Genomic DNA, 20992 nt, shown 5'->3' with positions numbered 1-20992 from the left:
GAAGGCCAAAAATCCCCACAAAGAAAAAGTTGATAGCAAGCTTTTTACTCGACATCCCGAGCCAGGGCGCAGCCTGCGCAGTGGAAGTGCGCAGCCTGCGCAATTTGGCGCAGCCTGCGCAGTCGAAAAGCGCAGCCTGCGCAGGAAGCAAACCACGGGATTTCAAAGGGGCTTTTTACAAACCACAAACACATTATCCTTCATATTTTTCGACACCTTATACCTTCAACTCCCATATTCCCAACTCAAACTTCATCACCTTCATCAAAATCCACCATCAATCCTTCAACAAACTCCTTCCTTTCATCACAATCACCTCTCAACCCAACCCAACAACTCAAATACTCACTTTACCTTTCAAATTTCTGATTTTCCCCAATTTTATCCCAAACCCTAACCTTGCAAATTGTGGTGACAAGTTCGTTTCAAGAGATTTCTGGTAATTGAAGCATTCTTGGAAGGGTTTTTAGCATTATACTTCAATCAACTAGCATTTTAAGTGGATTCGGGGAGGTATAACAACTTTTCCCATCTTTTTCTTTACTTACCTTGCTTCCATCCGGGATTTGGTGTTTTTACATTGAATTTTTGGATATTTTTGATTGATTGTTGTCTTTAATTGCTGGGATAAACTTGTTTTCTTCGAGAAAGGGAGAGGTATTCAACAAACATCACTTAATCCCACCTTCTTGAATTTGTGCCTTGAAGGTGTTTGTTGAATTGCCTCAACGAGAGCAAAACTGTTTTGAGTGTTTTTGTTGGTCTTTTTGGTACTCTTGCTTGCTAGGAATCATGGTTTTCGGTAAGAGGAAAGCTCAAGGGGAGGAAGTAACCCCAAGGTGTTTAACGGGAATGAGGGTCTTAGTGCGGAACAAAAGAAAATCTTTGCCAAACTTGAAAAAGAAAACCCCACCCCCATCACCAAATTCCTCCACCGTGACACTCTTCAAGAACTAGGATTAGAGGAACTCACTTTTCAACTTTTGAGTCGGGTAGGATTAGAGCTATACATGGACCTTCATGACGACACATACCGCTCTTTTACTTATGAATTCTTGTCCACCATCTCTAAAACGGGGGAGGGGGCGAATGAGAGAGTAAATTTCCGTCTTCATAAAGTGTGGCATTCAATTTCTTTTGATGAGGTAAGAGAGATTTTAAGAATCACAAAACCGCCCTCCCGGTCCAACCCACCCAAGGGCAAGCTTAATGAGGTGTGGTGTCACCTCACGGGAAGGGATGCCCAAGATCATAATGACAAACTTTCCGCCATAACCAACCCCGCAATCCGTATATTGACAAGGTGTTTGGCTTGTTGGTTCTTCTCCATGGGGGAGCCAACGAAAGTGAGCGATGCGGTGAGGGAGTGCATTTGGGCTATGCTCCCGGAAGGGAGTGGTGTGCCGGATTGGGCTCGGCTTTTTGTTGATTCTTGCTTAAAACATAAGAAGAGGAGGAGAGGTAATATCAATAGTGGGGGTCTCATCACCCTTTTTGTGGAGAAATATGTGGGCTCGACGTCGGATGATCAACTCCCCGTTTGGGGAAATCATTTTTATAATGCTCATGGACTTGAGGAGACACATATGATCCAAGTCCTTGATAAACAAAATTTTAAATGCAATTGGTTGGGAGAGGGGAAAACTCCCTACATGGTTCTACCAAAGAACGACCCGATTCCTCATGGCACCCGTGCCATTCATTTCTTTTGCCCGCCCGACACGCCGGAACAAAGGGAGGCACAAAGGAGGGAACAAAGGAGAAGGGTCGAACCACCCCCGGTTGTCCACGTTGATAGTGACGAAGAGAGGGAGATTCGGAACATAGAGCGTGACCCGCCCATACACGACACACCAATGTTTGAGGCGGGAACAAGCTCTACTCCACCAATCGCCCCGTGGCAACAACAAATGTTTAATTACTTCACGGAGACCCGGGGAACTTTGGAGGCAATTAGTGGGAGAGTTGATAGCTCTTATGCGTGGCAACAACAACAAACACCACGGCTTGAGAGTTTGGATCAATGGAGGGTTGCTAGTATGGAGCATCAAAAGTTGAGTGCGGAGGCCGAAAGAGCCCAAATGAAGATGCTCCAAGACATGGCTAAGAGGCAAGATGAGGCTTATGCTTGGCAACAACAACAAGCCAAGTACATGGAAGAACAACAAGCCATGTGGAAGGCCCAAAATGAATGGAGAGAGCAAGCATCTCAACAATTCGCGGTGCAAAATGAGCGGCACCACCAATATGTTGAAGACTCTTATGAAGATGCTCAAGCTCATGAGGATTCTTTTGGGCTTATCCGGGGCCTTTTCGGCATGACCCTCAATCCAAATGACCCCACCTACCAACCAACCATCTCCGAGCCTCAAGTTGAGGAGGCCTATGAGAGGGCCAAGAGAGTGAAGAAAGCAAGAGGAAGAAGAAGAAGAGATCAAAGGACAAATGAGCAAGGGGAAGGCTCGGGTCCCTCCACCTACCAACCATGAGAGGATGAAGGTACTCCTCCACATTGAGGACAATGTGGAATCTAAGTGTGGGGGAGTAAGATGATTGAAATTGTAATATATGTACATTTCTTTCCATTGAATGTGTGTTAAAAAAAAAAAAAAAAAAAAATGACAATCCCGGCTAGGTGAAAACCCACAAGGGTGGGCACCTAGGCAAGATAGGGAAAGGTGACCGAGGACGGAATGAAAACCCGAAAGGGCATTCCGGGCAAAATGAAGAATCGAGTTGCGAGCCACCAATGAGAGGTAAGGAAAAAGCTAAGGTGAAAACCCGAAAGGGCACCTTAGGCAAAATGAGGGATTGTCACCAAAAAAAAAAAATTGAAAAATTGAAAATTGTAACACCAAAAAGATGGAGGGATAAGAAGGGAGTGATAAGGAGGGTCTTGGAAGGAGGCTAGATTAGGACTTAATTTCTTTTTTTTTATCACAAAAATTTGCTTCAAATTGGTGGTTTTTCCGATTGGCTACTTGAGTTGTTGATTCTTAAGGGTGTTTGGCCAACCAAGTAGCATGATCTTGCATTTATATGGAGTGATAAGGGGGCGTCATAAGTAGTGGTGAGTTGTGATTGTTAGGAGGACGAGAGGTCACTTTGCTATTGCCTTGGGATAAGGCAAGAGTGACCATTACTACCTTGGTGATATAAGAAGGGTGGAATTGATTGATGAGTCGGAGTTGGTGGTGTGTCGTGTCTTGTTTGAGGGAGAAATAAGGAGGGTGAGTGAGTGAAGAGTGTGTGCAAACACTTTGAGTCATGTCTTTTCTTTTTAATCGGTGGTTGTGTTTTGAGGGAGGTATAAGAAGGAAGAGGAAAGGGAAGAGAGATCATTCCCTCCCACACCCTCTTGTAGACTTTACGGTTGCTTGTTCCGGGTTTTGCTCGGGACTAGCAAAAGTCTAAGTGTGGGGGAGTTTGATAGCATTGTTTTGTGTCGGTCTAAGAGGGTGATTTTATCACCCTCGTGTCTTTTAATATGGGTCTTTTAGTATGCTTTTCCTAACACTTGGCATAGGGGTTGATGTGGTTGAACTTATGTAATTCACCTCGGTCGGACGATTGATCCTCATGAACGGAACCCGAGAGGCATAGGGCACCCTTCAAAGGTTAAGACAAGCACAAGGAGCTCCCATGTAGCCTAGAAGCCAGCTTGAAGAAGTAGGAGTGAAACTTGGAAAGTAAAGAAGGAAGCAAAGTTTGAAGATTTTGAAGCTGAACTCCCGAGATGGTGCGCGCTGCGCGAGTGAAAGTGCGCGACTGCGCGAGTTGCGCACCTGCGCCTACGTCAGAGGTGCCTGCGCATTTTTGGTTTTAAACACGGGCTTAAGGAAATATTCCGTGTTTTTGGGCTTGCTTTGAGGCTTTTAACCTAGAAAGGAGTGCACCCATATATATACCCCTCATGTTTGAAGACCTAATTATCACCTAAGCATTGAATAATCTCTAGAAAATTGTAGTAAGCAAGAACAATTTATTTGGCATTCAAGTTGTAATCTTTCTTTGTTTTTGGGTTGTAAGCAAACTATGGAAGGCTAGTTCTTCCCTTACTTGATGTAATTTGATCAAAGTATCCAACTTTGGTAATTGTAAGACTCTTAAACCTCTCTTTATTTATCTAAAGTTCTTTCCTTGTGCTTAATTTCTTTTGTTGAGTAATTGAATGTTTGGGTTGGCCATCCTTGCATGTTATTTACTTGACTAGTGCAAATCCTAATGAAATGGTTTAATTTAGTTGGGATTGTTGAAGCAAATTTGTTGTTAGTTGATTTGGTTTAAAGGATTCTTACAACAAATAGGAAAGTTCTTGTCTTTTGCTCATTTGTATGGTTTAATCTCATGAGGAATTGATCCTAGCTTCATCTTTTGGTAAATTCTTAATGCTCATGCTTAGTCTCTTTTCATGGTTTAATGATTTGTTGCTTAAGCTTGAAGGGTATGTGTGGATGGTTTAATTTGCATGTATCAACATCTTGAGATGATAGTATTGGGTAGAAAATTGTAAAAGAGGAATAAAAGAGTCAAGCTTTGTCATTGTTGGGTTACTAAGAGAGAGTTACATCAAGTATTCCCCCTTTATATTGAATCTTGCATACTAGTTGTTTGTAGAATTGTCTCAATAGGAAGATATTCAAGTTCTACTCATATTTCCATGTTTGTTTCTCAAAACCAATCTTTTTCCATCTATGTTTTCTACTTGTTGACCTTTGTTAATACCCATTGTTTGTGATTAGTGCCCTTTTGCTTAAGTTTAAAGTGTCATTAGCATCTTAATTAGTAGTAGAGACCCGCTTAGTAGCCATTAGTTTACAATTCAAGCTTTAGTCTTATCCCCTTCTCTTGGGTACGACCCTTTACTTCCACTTTGCTATTGTTTTAAGTTAAAGTTAGTAGAGTCAAAGTTTAGGTTATAAATTGTTAATTTGATAGTTAATTCTAGTATTTTAACGACCTAGTTTATTGCTTATCAGGAAGTGTAATGGGCTGCTTTTGATGCGTTGCTGGAACGAATTGAGATTGTGGAACCCTTGTATCAGAAAATCATTGGCAATTCCCCCTTGTCCGCTTTGTCAGCCATGGTTCTGCCCTGTTGTGTTTCTATTTGGATACGCGAATGATAGTAAGGATTACAAAATCATTGCTATATCATTCGAAGAAGATGAAATTAGGACGACGGGGCCTGTCAGAAATATACGTGTTGCAGTTTATACGCTTAATGATCAACAATGGAGAGTGAGAAATAATCATGACCTTAATATCAGTTGTTGGTACTTCGGTCATATGTATCCACATAATTATCATCAAGCAACTGTATTAAAAGCTTTAAACTTTCAAGGAGCAGCATACTGGATCGAAAAGAACCCAAATAACCCTGATAACTATGAATCAACTCATCTCGTTTCTCTTGACTTTGATTTGGAAAAATTCACCTACTTGGAACTCCCATTTACTTCAGAGGAAAGACGGGCATTGAAGAAGTTTGTGTTTCGTCTTGGGGAATCACTTGCGGTTTTCAGTGCTCTGTATCAAACTGCGCGCATATGGGTGATGAAACAGGAGGTGTGGACTCCATGGTTTTCCGGACCATTAAGTTGGGTTAATTGCCCAAACGAACCACCCGTGTTCTATAGCGAGAGTGATGCTGGAAGGTGTCTTCTCTCTGGAAAGTACTCGTATAATATTGATAGTTGCCAAGTTCGGAGTCTTGGTAGACAAATGAGCAGTCATTTGAATTTGGAAACGTATTGGGAGAGCTTGGCGTTGTGCAAAGGATACGGAGCCGAGGATTTGACATCTTTACCTTGAGTAACAAATGCTGTTTTATTAGCATGAGGAAGGGAGTCACGGGTTTTGAACCTAGATGATGAGCACCAGCCTCGATTTTTTTATCAACTAAGCTAAACAAACATTCTATTATCTGCGGATGCAAATCCTTTTTTGGTGTGCGGCTCTTTTTATGACAGTCGATTGTGGCGTTTAAATCATTTATCAACTAAAATTTAGGAGAACAATTTGTCTTCGGTCTGATCTAGGAATTTAGGAGACTAATTTAAAGTATGGTGATGGATTCTTAGATTTACATTTCAATCGAGATCTAGTTTGATTGCAGTTTCCAGCATTCCCTTCAGTAAATTGTTAGGAACTACGAATGACAATAATATTTACAGAACATTAGTAAAAGATCAGTCTACTTATGTTCGTTTTGGGTACAATTTGGACGTATCATTGTAACCGAATAAACTTGTGAAATAAGGCATACTTATTTTTTTAGCCTTTTGCTTTCAATGTCGTCCAACTAGTAGCTGTTGATAGTATTGTCTTGAGTTTTTAATACAGCTTATGTTGGCTGATCGTAGTTATTTAGCGAAATGCAGTAAGGATTACAAAACCATTGCGATCGGTCGACACAGATGAGGAGCCTGTTAGAGAAATATGTGTGTTGTTGCTGCTTATACGCTTCATGATTAACAATGGAGACTGAAAAATAATGGTTACCTAAAGCTTTAGTATGTTTCCGAGAGGCTATTATCGGAAAAGGGTATCTAAAGCTTTAATCAAAAAGCTTTAATCTTTCAAGGAGCAGCATACTGGACGTGAGAGCTATGACTCGACTCATCTAGTTTACCTTGACTTTGATTTGGAAATCTTTACCTATAGTGAAAATTCCATTTGCTCTAAGGAAAGACGGGTATCTACATTTGTTTCTCGTCTGGAGGAGTTTCAATTAGTCTCATTATAAATGGGTATATCTGTGAAAAGATATAGACGGGTTAAATATGTCATCAGACTCACCACTTTCATAATAAGATAGCCTCTACCATCCCACTTGTTTGTCATATTATGAAGGGTTTTTCTAATGTGTGTCCTAATGGCACATGTTAATAACCTATATGTGGAAATAATAACAAAATAATCTTATGAGATATCCAAAAATAAACTCATTTTTACTATAATTAATGAGATTATGAAGTTATTGTTTCCACATATATGTTATTAATGTGTGCCCTTATGGCACACGTTAGAAAAACACTATTATGAAAGTGATGACATATTTGACCCATATATAACTTTAGACGGATAGTGTCCGTCTAAAGTGAGATTTTGTGTTCAGTTTTCAATGAGTTTTTTCCGTGGAAGTGCCCGCATATGGGTGATGGAAGAGTAACATTCTCACTTGTACTCCTTAACTTTTTTTATTTTCTAAGGTGTACGAACCTGGCAAAATGGGTCGGACCCGAATGACCCGACCCGAAAAGTCTGACCCGAGTCCCGAAAATAACCCGAACCTGCTTGACCCGAATATGACCCGAAACCCGAACTGACCCGACCCGACTAAGACCCGACCCGAACATTGTCTGACCCAATGTTGACCCGACCCGAGGTGACCCAATCCGAAAAGACCCGACTCATAACTGACCTGATCCCAAATGACTTGAAGTGACCTAAAATGACCCGAAACGACTAGGACTAACTCATATTAATACTTTATATATCAAAGTAAAGTTTCATTGGTTACAATAATCCCTAATAAATAGTTAAATTTGCAAAATAGTATTTCTTAATCAAAATAGTATTAACTTAAGTGCTTAGCCATTAACTCAAAAGCAAGCCGACCTAAAATGACCTATACCCGAAAATGACCCGACCCGAATTGACCCGACAACAGGTCACCCGAAATTGACCCGAAAACCGAAAGTGACCCGACCCGAAATATGTGACAGGCCCGAAATGACCCGACCCAAACTGACCCGACCCGAGTGACCCGTTTTGACCCCTCGTTTTTCAGAAGAAAAAAATTGTCCGAAAATATCTTTCGGCTACAAATTCAGAAAACGGATTTTTTTTTTTCAAACCACTAATCTCATAAAGGCCTTGAGTTTCAAAAAAAACATTCACCGCCTTATAAATTCGTAGTCAGGGGCTATGGTTGGTCAAAATTTCTTTAACGAATAAACTTTGACTAACTATAATTCTCGAATCTCGACTACGAGTTCAGACAACGGTAAAGTTATTTCAAGCTGGAAATCTCCTGAAGACAATTTGAAAAAAGAATCGAGAGTTAATTGACGTTCAAAGAATTTTTTTTTTAAGGAAAAAAGAGTGTACATTTTTTTGGACGAAATGAGTGCATTAAATAATTGAAAGAGAGTAGTTCAAATACATCACGGGGGAGGGTCGGGGCTTAATGTCGTACAAGCCGAAATAAAATCCAAATTACAATACTCAATTACAAAAGAAGGGGCATGAGCCCAAGTAAAACTTCTATTCCGAGGGCTAGTGTCCTTAAGAGCGAATTTAGCGATAGCATCCGCTACTTTGCTGGCGTTTCAAAGAGTATACCTTAGAATTTGAAAAGGTTGAGCATATCCCAAATATTTTATTTTTTTATTCATTATTTTTTTTTATTATTATTTTCTCTCTCTTATAATGTTGACAACTTGCAAATTTTATTTACTTTATCTTACTTGGCTAGTTTGGAAGAGCATACCATGTTCATTATAAAAGGCTTTCATATTTTTGGACAAAAATTCCGTCCCATTGTCACTTTGAACTACCTTAACGTCTTTACTAAATTGTGTCTTGGTCATTTTGCAAAAATTCATTAGGAGATCACTTGCCTCTCCCTTGTCACGCATCAATTTCACTCAAATAAATCTACTTTTATCATCAACAATAGTAAGGAAGTATTGTGCTCCCGACAAACTTTTGGTGTGATACGGACCCCAAATGTCACAATGTATAAGAGCAAATAACTCCGCACTCCTCTTATTATTTAATTTAAAAATAGAACGAGTTTGTTTGGCCCGACAACACGCGTCACAAATATTGCTAGAATTCCAAGACATATTAAAACCAACTAAATCAGAGAAAAGCGGTAAAATACTGCTAGATGGGTGTCCAAGACGCTTGTGCCACAAGCTCGAATTTGCACTACCAACGTTTGCTTGTGCCGCCATGTTTCTGCGCTCACCCTTAAAATAATAGACTCCATCATTGTGCTCACCCCTCCCAATCTTCATCCTCGTAGATTGGTCCTGTATAACACAATGATCGTTATAAAAAGTTACCACACAATTATTTTATGTAATTAATTGTTGTATTTAAATTAAATCGCAAGTTAAAGTTGGCACATAAAGAACGTCTCTCAGTATAAAATTGTCGCTTAATTTTACTTTCCCATGTTCTTCCGTCACAATTTGTGACCCATCAGGAAGACTTACGGTCGACTTCACACCACGCCAAATATCCTCTAAGTTAGCAAATCTCGTCTACCTGTCATATAATGCGAGCATCCGCTATCGAGTAACCAATGACAATGACTATCTTTACTCATACCTGATTTCGATGAAGTACCTTCACTTTTTCCACTTAAAAGTGACTGCAACTGAGCCATCTCATCCTGTGTGAATTTCTGCTTCCCGTCGTCATTATTGGTCGTGGTTGCAGCGTTGGCATGCTGGTTTGATCCGCCTCTGTCTCTGCCGCCTCTTCCACGACCTCTTCCTCGTCCGGAGATGCGAAGTTTTTCCCAACACTTGTCTTCAGTATGCCATAATTTATTGCAAAAAGTGCAACGGATAATACTCGCTGCATCTTCATCCTTACTCGAATCAGAAACGCGAGCATTGCTGCCAGGTACTTGCGCTGCCATGGCCGCTTCCGTGGTCTCCTCTTTAATTTTAGTCACCATTCGATGGCGCTCTTCACGTAGAACTAGGGCATATACCCTACTCAAGGAAGCAATTTCATCTTCCATCAACAAATTGGACCAAATATGTCCATAAAGAGTAGTGTCGAGCCCCATCAAAAACTGGTGTACCTTCTCTTCCTCTCGATCTTTAGCAATAGCAGCAGCCGCTCCACAAGTACACTTTGGTATCTTCGTGTAATTTCCGAGTTCATCCCATATAGCCTTTAGTTGTGTATAATACTCGACTACGGATTGATTTTTCCCTTGCTTGCACTCATTTAAATCTGCCTTGAGTTGATGAACTCGAGGCGCATTCCCGGTGGAATATCGATCACGTAGTTCCTTCCATATTTCAACAACGGTTTCAGAAAAAGCTATGCTTGGATGAAGTTTCGGGTCAATGGACTTTCTCAACCATGCCTTAATCATGGCATTACATTGTCGCCAAGCAACGGCCTCCATGGTCTCTTGTGCACCTTCCTCCACGACTGGCCTCTTCACGGTACCCTCGATGAAACTTAATTTATTCTTAGCATCGAGACCGTTTCGCACCGCATCTGCCCATAATTGATAATTATCTCCATCGAAAATAATTTGTGATAGAGATAGGTTAGGGCTTTCACTTGGGTGTAAATATAGAGGTGAAGAAGGGGGTATGTGCTCCGGTTTGGATTCGCCCAGCATCTCGTAAAGAAGAGTTGTTGTTTGAGAGAAAAGAAAAAAAATAGCAAAGATCCAGGATCAATGCTCTGATGCCATGAAGACGAGAAGGAGCGAAAACAAAACAGAAAGATTGAGAACGTATAATTGAATGAATAGAAAAGGTTACAGGCTATTCTACTTATACACTGTTGATGTGATGCCAAAGTAAAGCCAAAGTTCTTTTTGGTTTTTTGGTTTATACACTCTCCCACATCGGTGGGGAGAGTTGTATGTTATGTGTTTATATTGCCTTTGGTCCAATGTTGGGTAAGAGATTGGACCAAGGAGGCTTTTGTGGTAATTGTTGGGCCTGTGGGTTTGGGTCCAAACACACACACGCGCGCGCGCGCCGGCCCGGCCCGGCTCGGGCTCGGGTTTGGGCCCGCACCGCGGTGCGGGCCAAAGGCCCCCTTTTATCTTTCTTTTTGGGCTTGGCTTGTGTGTGTATTTGGAGTCCAGTAACGGATCTTAGTCAAACAAAATCTCTGTGATTAAGGAGATTTATTCTCCATTAATCCCTTTGATCACATTAAGGAGAATTATTGTCTCCTTTATTTCCTCCGTTTTTGATCCTTCCGTTTGCACCATGTGACTCTATTTTCGACTATAAATAGAGCTGTTCTCTCATCACTTCAGACACACAGATTCACACAATTTCTTCTACATCTCTCTATATGATAATATTCTGCTTCTGAGTTTTATTTCTGGGTTCGGTACTGTTAGTTCCAAGGCTCTCATACATGAGTGGTTGTGTACGGGTGTCGCAGTGTTAACCTTGGGGAACTACCGGCGAGAGACGATTACCACCACGGTCGTGCCGATATAGTTTTCAAGTCAGTGGCCTCCATACCACGGCGCTGCAATTTCCGTTTCGATAAGTCTTTTTCTGTCTCTTGTTTCTGTTCAAGTCTCTGTCTGTTTTCATTGTTACGATTTATTTTCCAACAATTTGAAAACTATATTATTTCTGTCGTAACAATGGCTGCCGTCTCAAACAAAATCCTGTCTGAATTGTCGAAATTGGAACCCTTAGACGGTATGAACTACAAAAGATGGTCTCAGAAACTGCTTATGTATTTTGAACAATTAGAAATCGACTATGTTTTATTTTCTGACCCTCCTGCCGCTGTTACCGCTGCTAGTGTAGAATCTACCCCACCTTCGTCTAATGTTGTTAAGTCGAATGAGGAGACTATTAAGAAACATGATAAGGATAACAAAACTGCTAAGTTCCATCTCCTTACTCATATGTCGAATACTCTCTTTGATTTATTTTCGGTCCATAAATCTGCTAAGACTATATGGGAATTGTTAGAGAAAAAATATGGGGCTGACGATGCGAGTAAGAAAAAATATGTTGTCGGGCAGTGGCTTGGGTTTCAAATGGTAGATGACAAACCAATTATGGAGCAAGTTCATGTTTATGAGAACTTGTGTGCCGATGTCACTAATGAGGGAATGAAACTAGATGAAATTTTCTTGGCCAATGTTTTACTAGAAAAATTCCCCCCTTCCTGGAATGAGTATAGGAACCATTTGAAACATAAGAAAAAAGATTTGTCCCTTCAAGAACTAGTAGGCCACATGAGGACTGAAGAAGCTAATCGTCTGAAAGATAAGTCAGTCCAATTGTCTCTTACTACTGTCAAAGCCAATCTTGTTGAAACTGGTGGGTCTTCAAAAGAAGATAGGTTCAAGGGTAAGGGAAAGGCTAAAGCTGGTCAGGGTCAATCCAAGGGTCAGAATGCCAAGAAAGCTGGTCAAGGGAAATTCACCAAACTCCGCCTCAAAGATCCAGAAACCAAATCTGGTTTGCTATGTTTGTGGGAAAACGGGTCACAAAGCTTATCAGTGTCCTCAAAAGAAAGTTGCTGCTGAAGCTAATGTTGCTGAAAAGGATGATATTATTGCTGCTGTAGTGGTTGAGGCTAATCTGGTTGCAAATGCTAGTGATTGGATTCTGGATACAGGGGCTTCAAGGCATCTTTGTGCTAACAAGGATCTCTTTGCTGAATTTGAAGATGTTGCTGATGGTGAATGTGTCTACATGGGTAACTCTTCTTCTCTGTATCACCGCAAAAAGGCAAGATCTTTCTCAAACTAACCTCAGGGAAAACTCTTGCTTTAAATAATGTTTTGTATGTTCCTACTTTGCGTCGAAACCTCGTGTCTGGTGCCTTGCTAAACAAAGCTGGTGTGAAACTTGTTTTTGAGGCTGACAAGGTTGTAATGTCGCGCAATGGGGATTTTGTGGGCAAGGGTTATCTCTGTGGGGGTTTATTTATTTTGAATGTTGATTCTCCTATCATTAATAATAATACTTCTACTTCTGCTTATATTGCTGAGTCTATTGATGTTTGGCATGGTAGATTAGGTCATGTGAATTTTGATTCGGTTAAAAAGCTCAAATCTATGTCGCTTATTCCTTCGTTATCTTCAGAAACTCATGAGAAGTGTCCTAGTTGTGTCGAGGCCAAATTTGCTAAGAAACCTAGTAGACCTGTTACAACTAGACAAACAAGTCTTCTTGAGTTAATTCACACCGACCTAGCTGACTTCAAAAACACCATGAGCAGAGGTGGTAAACATTATTATGTCACTTTTATTGATGATTTTTCTAGATATACCAAAGTATATTTGCTTAGAAATAAAAGTGAAGCTGAGGACATGTTTATAAAGTTCAAAACTGAGGTAGAAAATCAGCTTGATAGGAAGATTAAAAGAGTCAGGTCCTATCGAGGAGGAGAGTATGGCTCTGGTTATTTAGTAGATTTTTGTGAGAAAAATGGTTTAATACATGAAAAGAGCCCACCATACTTACCTCAATCGAATGGAGTAGCTGAACGTAAAAATAGAACTTTGAAACAAATGATGAATGCTATGCTTTTAAGTTCGCCTTCGATGATATGTGGGGGGAAGCGGTGCTTTCAGCCTGTCATATTCTTAACAGGGTACCCCATAAGAAACTAGACAAGACACCCTATGAGATGTGGAAAGGTTATGCTCCTAACTTAAGTTACCTTAAAGTGTGGGGGTGTTTGGCTAAAGTAGGCTTACCTAGCTTTAGGAGGCCAACCATTGGACCTAAGACTTATGACTGCGTTTTCATTGGTTATGCTCAAAACAGTTCTGCTTATAGGTTCATGTCTTTAAGTGACAGTCTATATCCGAGGCTAGAGATGCTGAGTTTTTTTGAGCGGTATTTCCTTTGAAGAAGGAAACAGATCACTACCCGATGCCCCCGTTGTTTCTACCGTGCCTCGTTAACCCTACGCATAGTTCTATGCATGCGAGTACTAGTACTTCTGTGGATCATGCAGTTGAACCAAGAAGGAGTAAAAGGCCCAGAATTGAAAAGAGCTACGGAGTGATTTCATCGAACGATGCTATCGACTTCACTTATCTCAAATCGCAGTGATATTTGTGCTTTTGATGAGCTTGTTTCTGCCTTTTTAATAGAAGATGATCCAAAAACATATGATGAGGCTATGAGATCTATAGATGTTGTTTTTTGGAAAGAAGCTATTAAAAATGAACTAGATTCTATTGTTTCTAATCAGACTTGGGAGTTAACTGATTTGCCTAAAGGTAGTAAACCCATTAGTAGCAAGTGGATTTTTAAAAAGAAAATGAGACCTGATGGAACAATAGAAAGGTTCAAGGCCAGACTTGTGGTGAGAGGGTTTACACAAAAGAAAGATATTGACTATTTTGATACCTACTCACCTGTGACTAAAATTTCCACCATTAGAACTCTTATTGCTTTGGCTGTTATTCATGATCTCGTAGTACATCAGATGGATGTAAAAACTGCTTTTTTGAATGGTGACCTAAATGAAGAGATCTATATGTTGCAACCTGAGGGGTTTGTGGTAAAAGGTCAAGAGAGTAAGGTGTGTAAACTGAGAAAATCACTATATGGTCTTAAACAAGCACCTAAACAGTGGTATGAGAAATTTCACAACACTTTGACTGACGATGGCTATATAACTAACAATTCTGATTCGTGTGTCTATTCTAAAATGTTTGGATCAGATTGTGTGATTATATGCTTATATGTTGATGACATGTTAATTCTTGGTAATAATTTATCTGTTGTAAATAAAACCAAACAATTTTTGTCATCACGGTTTGAGATGAAAGACTTAGGAGAAGATGATGTTATCCTTGGAGTTAGAGTTGTGAAAACCCCAAGTGGTATATCCCTTAGTCAATCACATTATGTTGAAAAAGTGTTGAAGAAGTTTAACAGTTTTGATGTTACACCTGCTAGAACTCCTTATGATGCTAGTATATCTTTGTGTAAGAACTTGGGTGATAGTGTCTCACAAGAAGAATATGCTAGAATTATAGGAAGTGTGATGTTCCTCATGAACTGTACTCGACCAGACATTGCTTATGCTGTTAGTAGACTGAGTCGATATACACATAACCCCAGTGCCGAGCATTGGAATGCACTTCGTCGTCTGCTTAAATACCTGAAAGGAACAGTTGATTTGTGTTTGCATTATAGTAAATTTCCTGCTGTGTTAGAAGGATATTGTGATGCAAATTGGGTTGCAGGTAATGATGAAATTCATTCCACTAGTGGTTATGTGTTCACCTTGGGTGGAGGAGCTATATCGTGGAAGTCTGCAAAACAGACTTGTATAGCTAGCTCTACCATGGAATCTGAGTTCGTTGCTCTTGAGTTGGCAGGTCAAGAAGCAGATTGGTTGAGGAACTTACTCTGTGATAGTAAAGCAGCTATCGGTGTTGCTAAGAATAATGTCTATAATGGTAAGAGACGACATATTCGAATCAGGCACGGTGTGGTAAAACAACTTCTGAAAAATGGAGTAATTGCTTTGGACTATGTGAAGTCCGAACGTAATCTTGCCGATCCCTTTACTAAGGGGTTAACAAGGAGAGTAGTCCTTGACATGTCGAGGGGAATGGGGCTTAAGTCCTTAAATCAAGTTTGAGTGTGATACTTGATGGACTCTATAGCTTATTCCTATGGCATTTGATATCCATAGCCAATTTTGGTGGTGCTTTGAGACGCACTTGATGGATTGTGTTTTTATATGAGGTTGGACTTTGTCCTTAATAGCTTTTATGAGAAGTGCTACTGAGAAGCACTTGAGCTACCTTTGGGGGTGTGATGGTTTAGCCACCATCTATGTAAGAATATAAAAATTCTCACTAGAGCACTCACCTAAACCAGGGTAAACGCATGGCTTTAAAAGCGTTGCACTTGAAATCGCGGAACAAAACAGTCTTTGAAGGTATGATATGTGTTGTGGGGGAATCAATGACCGAAGACCGACAAGGAATTCAAATCGAAAGATATTCTCTTGTTAAAAGTAAGTTGTTGCCTCATTTCACTAATACGTCAATTCAAGTCGAAAGACATTGAACGTTTAAGTATCCAGTCCTTCCTTACCTAGAATTTCTCTTTAGCTTTTCCTTATCATCAGTGGGGGATTGTTGGTGTGATGCCAAAGTAAAGCCAAAGTTCTTTTTGGTTTTTTGGTTTATACACTCTCCCACATCGGTGGGGAGAGTTGTATGTTATGTGTTTATATTGCCTTTGGTCCAATGTTGGGTAAGAGATTGGACCAAGGAGGCTTTTGTGGTGATTGTTGGGCCTGTGGGTTTGGGTCCAAACACACACACGCGCGCGCGCCGGCCCGGCCCGGCTCGAGCTCGGGCTCGGGTTTGGGTTTGGGTAGAGCACCTGCGGTGCGGGCCAAAGGCCCCCTTTTATCTTTCTTTTTGGGCTTGGCTTGTGTGTGTATTTGGAGTCCAGTAACGGATCTTAGTCAAACAAAATCTCTGTGATTAAGGAGATTTATTCTCCATTAATCCCGTTTGACTGTCATTAAGGAGAATTATTGTCTCCTTTATTTCCTCCGTTTTTGATCCTTCCGTTTGCCTGTAACAGCTCTATTTTCGACTATAAATAGAGTTGTTCTCTCATCACTTCAGACACACAGATTCACACAATTTCTTCTACATCTCTCTATATGATAATATTCTGCTTCTGAGTTTTATTTCTGGGTTCGGTACTGTTAGTTCCAAGGCTCTCATACACGAGTGGTTGTGTACGGGTGTCGCAGTGTTAACCTTGGGGAACTACCGGCGAGAGACGATTACCACCACGGTCGTGCCGATATAGTTTTCAAGTCAGTGGCCTCCATACCACGGCGCTGCAATTTCCGTTTCGATAAGTCTTTTTCTGTCTCTTGTTTCTGTTCAAGTCTCTGTCTGTTTTCATTGTTACGATTTATTTTCCAACATACACAAAATTAAGAACTACTTGCCTAAGACTTAGCCTACAAATAAGGATACAAGATATACATACAACTAAATATGGTTAGGATATATTTACACAATATTCTCCAATATTGTAAATTGGTTTAAATTAAAATGGCTCCCTAAAGTACTCGTGTTTTTATGATATGGAGTTATCGCCTTATCGGGCTATGCAATTTCAGGTGTAATAGAAGTTGCAGCAACTAGATTGAAGTGTGATAGAATTTTCATGCCTTAGATTTGGATCATTGAATTTCAAGTATACTCCGGAAAACTTAACGCTTCCTAAGAGTTCGTTTGGATTGAAGGAATTAGAGAGAAGGGGAGGGGAGGGAAAGGGAGGGATTTAATTTCCTTTGTTTGGAAAAAAAAATATGGGAGAAAGGAAATGGAAGGGGAGAGAAATGAGAGGACTTATTTTCCCTCCTATAGAACAAACTATAATCTTTCCAATGGCAAGATTTGGAAAGAAAACATTATTTGGACTCTAATTATACCACCAACATCCTTCAATCCTCCATCCATTCTTCATCTCCCTCCTTCCTCCCCTTCCATTTCCCTTCATATTTTTTGTTATCCAAACACCCACATCTCATTTGCCCTCCCCTTCTCTCCCCTCCCTTCACCTCCCCTCACTCCCCCTCCCCTCCCCTTCCCTCCTAAAATTGTATCCAAACGGACCCTAAATGTTGAAATTAACGGACAATTGCCATTGTCACACATAATTGCTTAGCTAATAATAAACCTGTGTATTACAAAATATGACCCTCACCTGTGTGGCTGTGTTTGAGCGGGCAAAAGCTGACCCAACCCATATGAAACCAACCCGATAGAATCCGAAAAATTGATGAACCGAAATCAAACCGATTCGAACCGAACCCGAGTAATAATGGTCTAAATCAGGGGCGAAGCTACATGGTAGCATGGGGTAGCACTCGCTACCCCAAACTCGGAAAAACTCACGAAGAAGATGAATGTTTGCTACCCTAAGTACTGTTGACTGTGAAACAAGAATAAGAAAAGAAAAGCTGCTATATTATCATCTGTGTATTTCTGGCGTGGTGGCAAAGTTGTGGTCTTGTTTCTAATGTTTCCGTGTTTGAGCCCCACGAGTTGCATATTTAATTTTTAACATTTTAGTTAGTACTTTCTCCACTTTTATACGTTCTGTCATTTCTTTGTATCGTATTATTTAACATCTTATTTCAAAATTAATATTTTGAAAAAGTTTTTTTATGATAAATTTTACTAATAGTTTAGGTTTATGTAGTAATTTTTCTTTGTTTTCTTAACATATTTTTGGTCAGAACCTAGTAATTTCGACCCTAGAAACGCAAATGAAAAGAAATAGAAAGATGGATGGAGTAAATTTTCATTGACAAAAAAATGGCGGGTACTTCAACTAATACTATATTCATTCTTTATCAAAGTTTCCAGTAACCAATTATAATTTTTGTTTTAACATTTTTGTTAAATACGTACACTTAAATAGTCCTACGAGGCTTTCGGATAAGCTAACTATAACTTGAGGCACAATCTCATCAACGAAGATATGAGTAATCAAAAACGAAAAACATTTTATCTTATCTTCAAGCTGAAAGAAGTCAATGTTAGGAATAATAAAAAACAAACGAAGCATTTGTTAAGAAAGTTATGCTCTTATATTTTGCTTCTTTTAATAGAAAAATATATTAGACGACTAAAAAATTCGCTACCCCACATTTTAAATCCTGGTTTCGCCCCTGGTCTAAATAAGACCAAATTGACAATCATGTTAATTGTTTTCACTTAAAACTACAATTAATACGCATATACATTGTTTAAACATAAAATCACCATAAAAAACTAAATATATAAGAGAAATTCGGATAACCTGACCGAATACTGGCCCGCTAATAACCCGTCCCGATCCGCCACTCACTAAGACCTGACATGAACTGTAGCTGATCGAAACCCGTCTTTGATCCGACACAACCCAAACCCGATATGAGTCGACCCGCATTAATCCGACCTGTAACCGACCCGAGTGACCCGATTGCTACCTTTAAGACTATGTATAACTTTTTCTTTTTTACTGTCCATTAAAACAATAAAAATAAGCCAGTGTAATTTTACCCGGTTCAAAACTAGTAATCAAAATATCTTTCTTGATTCTCTCAAAATATCTTTCTTGATTAATATAACGTGAAATAAAAAATGCCGAGATGGTGCCGATATACCTAAAAAAGTTTGAATTTTTTGGTTAATTGGTGTTAATTAGTAAAATAATTGGGGATTTAGCGTCCGTTTGAAACTATTTGGGTTTATGGTGTCCACGTCATCACTTGTATACTTTTTTCGTGTTTTTAGGTAAAGCCGCTAAGAAACTTAGCGGCTTCTCCTCTTCCCTATTTTCTAAAAATACAACAAACAAACACTAAAACCGCTGAGATTATCAGCGGCTTTCATGGCTTCTCAAGGCTAGCTGTCCACTGTCCACTATCCACATTCCTATTTTCTAAAAGTGCAAAAAATAAAGACCAAAACCGCTGAAGTTCTCAGCGGCTTTGCCCTTTCATGGCTTCTCATGGCTTATAAAATAGGGAAGAGGGGAAAGCCGCTAAGTTTCTTAGCGGCTTTACCGAAAAACACAAAAAAAAATACAAGTGATGACGTGGACACCATAAACCTAAATAGTTTCAAACGGACCCTAAATCCCCAATTACTTTGCTAATAAACACCAAATAACCAAAAAATTCAAAAAGTTTTCCAAATTAATAAAGCAGTTCAATTGCCGAAACCTCTAACCTTACCAATCACAAAATTCCTTCTTTTCATTCTTTTCTATTAACAATTGGAGGGTAGGAAGATGAGGAGACCATCCTTCAACAGTAGGTCTCATGAGAGACCGTCTCTCACTAATTTAGTGAGAGACATAATAAGGGAAAAAAATATTTAGTGGGTCTCTCACCCCATGTGAGAGATCTCTCAATAACGCTATTGAGAGACCGTCTCTCCGGAGTTTTTGTGATCCTTCAATGAATACTTACTTCCTGAATTGTTAATCCAAATCCTCGTAAATTTGCCGGCTAAAAGCTTATTAAGATTCAGGTGCGTATGTAAATCTGGGTGCTCTATTATCGATGACCCTTATTTTGTGAACATGCATTCCAAATGGTGCAACAACAAAAACAAAAACTTAAATTCGAGTGAATTATTAGCGTTCGAGTGTTCAGAAATATTTGGACAAAGGGGATGTTTGTTGACAATTCGTAAGGCGGACACCCTTTGTATTACTAGGGACATTTTCAAGAGTTCTGAAAGCTTTGTTCTTCATGGAAGTTGTAATTCTTTGATTTTAATAAGCCTCGATCCAAACCACTTGTGTAAAGGAATGAGAATATGTAATCCTAGTATTAGAAAATCGTTGCTACTTCCCCATTGCCCTCTTTTTCCATGGTTCGGCTACTACACTACCTATGTTCTTGGATACGCGCCTCAGACTAAGGACTTTAAAGTCATTGCAATCTCATTTAAGGATAATCGAGGTGTAATGCTTCCAGAGAAGCGTCTTGCAGTTTTCACACAAATGATCAACAATGGATTGTTAGGGATCGTGATGACTTCAACTTTGACTGTTTGTCTTCTATGCGTTTGTTCGGGCCCTATTATTTATGTGATGGCGCAGCTCACTGGCTTGGAAGGGGTCCATGTGAGGATAGTAGTAATCAAGATTATAAAGCAACCCATCTTGTTTCTCTTGATTTTGATACGGAAAGTTTCACCATTTTGGAACTGCCACATGTGTTGGATAATGAAGATATAATGTCTTCAAGTAATCTGTTTCTTCTTGGGGAGTCATTAGCGTGTTTTTGCATTTCCTGTAAACGGGAGTATTTTTGCATTACCAAGAAACGCCTCGAAATATGGGTGTTGAAACAGGAGTGTGGAAAGAGGGAGTGGACTTTATGGTTTTCAGGTCCTTCGAGTGATGATGGTTTTAGTTTGTTCCACTATGATACGCGATCAACAACAAAAAGGGTATTATATTTTGATGGTGGTTATCTCGTTTATGGGAGGAAATCTTATAATATTGCTACAGGCCAAGTGCAGTGGCTTGGAAAGCCTATGAATCCATATCTAGAATCAGAAACGTATAGTAAGAGCTTGGAGTGGTACAATGAAAGCTTGGTGTTGTGCAAAGGATATGGAGTTGAGGATATGACGGCTTCACCAATTCACTGGGGTGAATAACTGGATTCAAAGATAGGTCTATCTCTATTTGTTGCTCTTGATCATGCTTATGCTTATGGC

At 39.8% G+C, this 20992-nt stretch overlaps 1 protein-coding gene across 1 annotated transcript; it reads left to right on the top strand.

Moving 5' to 3' along the window:
* Positions 1-5001: 5001 nt before the first annotated feature.
* Positions 5002-5814, top strand: LOC141587811 (uncharacterized). Its single transcript, XM_074409279.1, has one exon. The coding sequence runs from the start codon at positions 5002-5004 to the stop codon at positions 5812-5814; it is 813 nt and encodes a 270-aa protein (XP_074265380.1).
* Positions 5815-20992: the final 15178 nt, after the last annotated feature.

Source organism: Silene latifolia, chromosome 6, assembly GCF_048544455.1.
Source record: "Silene latifolia isolate original U9 population chromosome 6, ASM4854445v1, whole genome shotgun sequence".
Classification (NCBI taxonomy): Eukaryota; Viridiplantae; Streptophyta; class Magnoliopsida; order Caryophyllales; family Caryophyllaceae; genus Silene; species Silene latifolia.
Note: the sequence above shows the minus strand (reverse complement) of the source record. Positions and strands in the feature narration are given on the sequence as shown.

What these genes read in the sequence shown, in the direction of transcription:
- LOC141587811 (XM_074409279.1), top strand. Translation starts at nt 5,002, where the DNA reads ATGCGTTGCTGGAACGAATTGAGATTGTGGAACCCTTGTATCAGAAAA.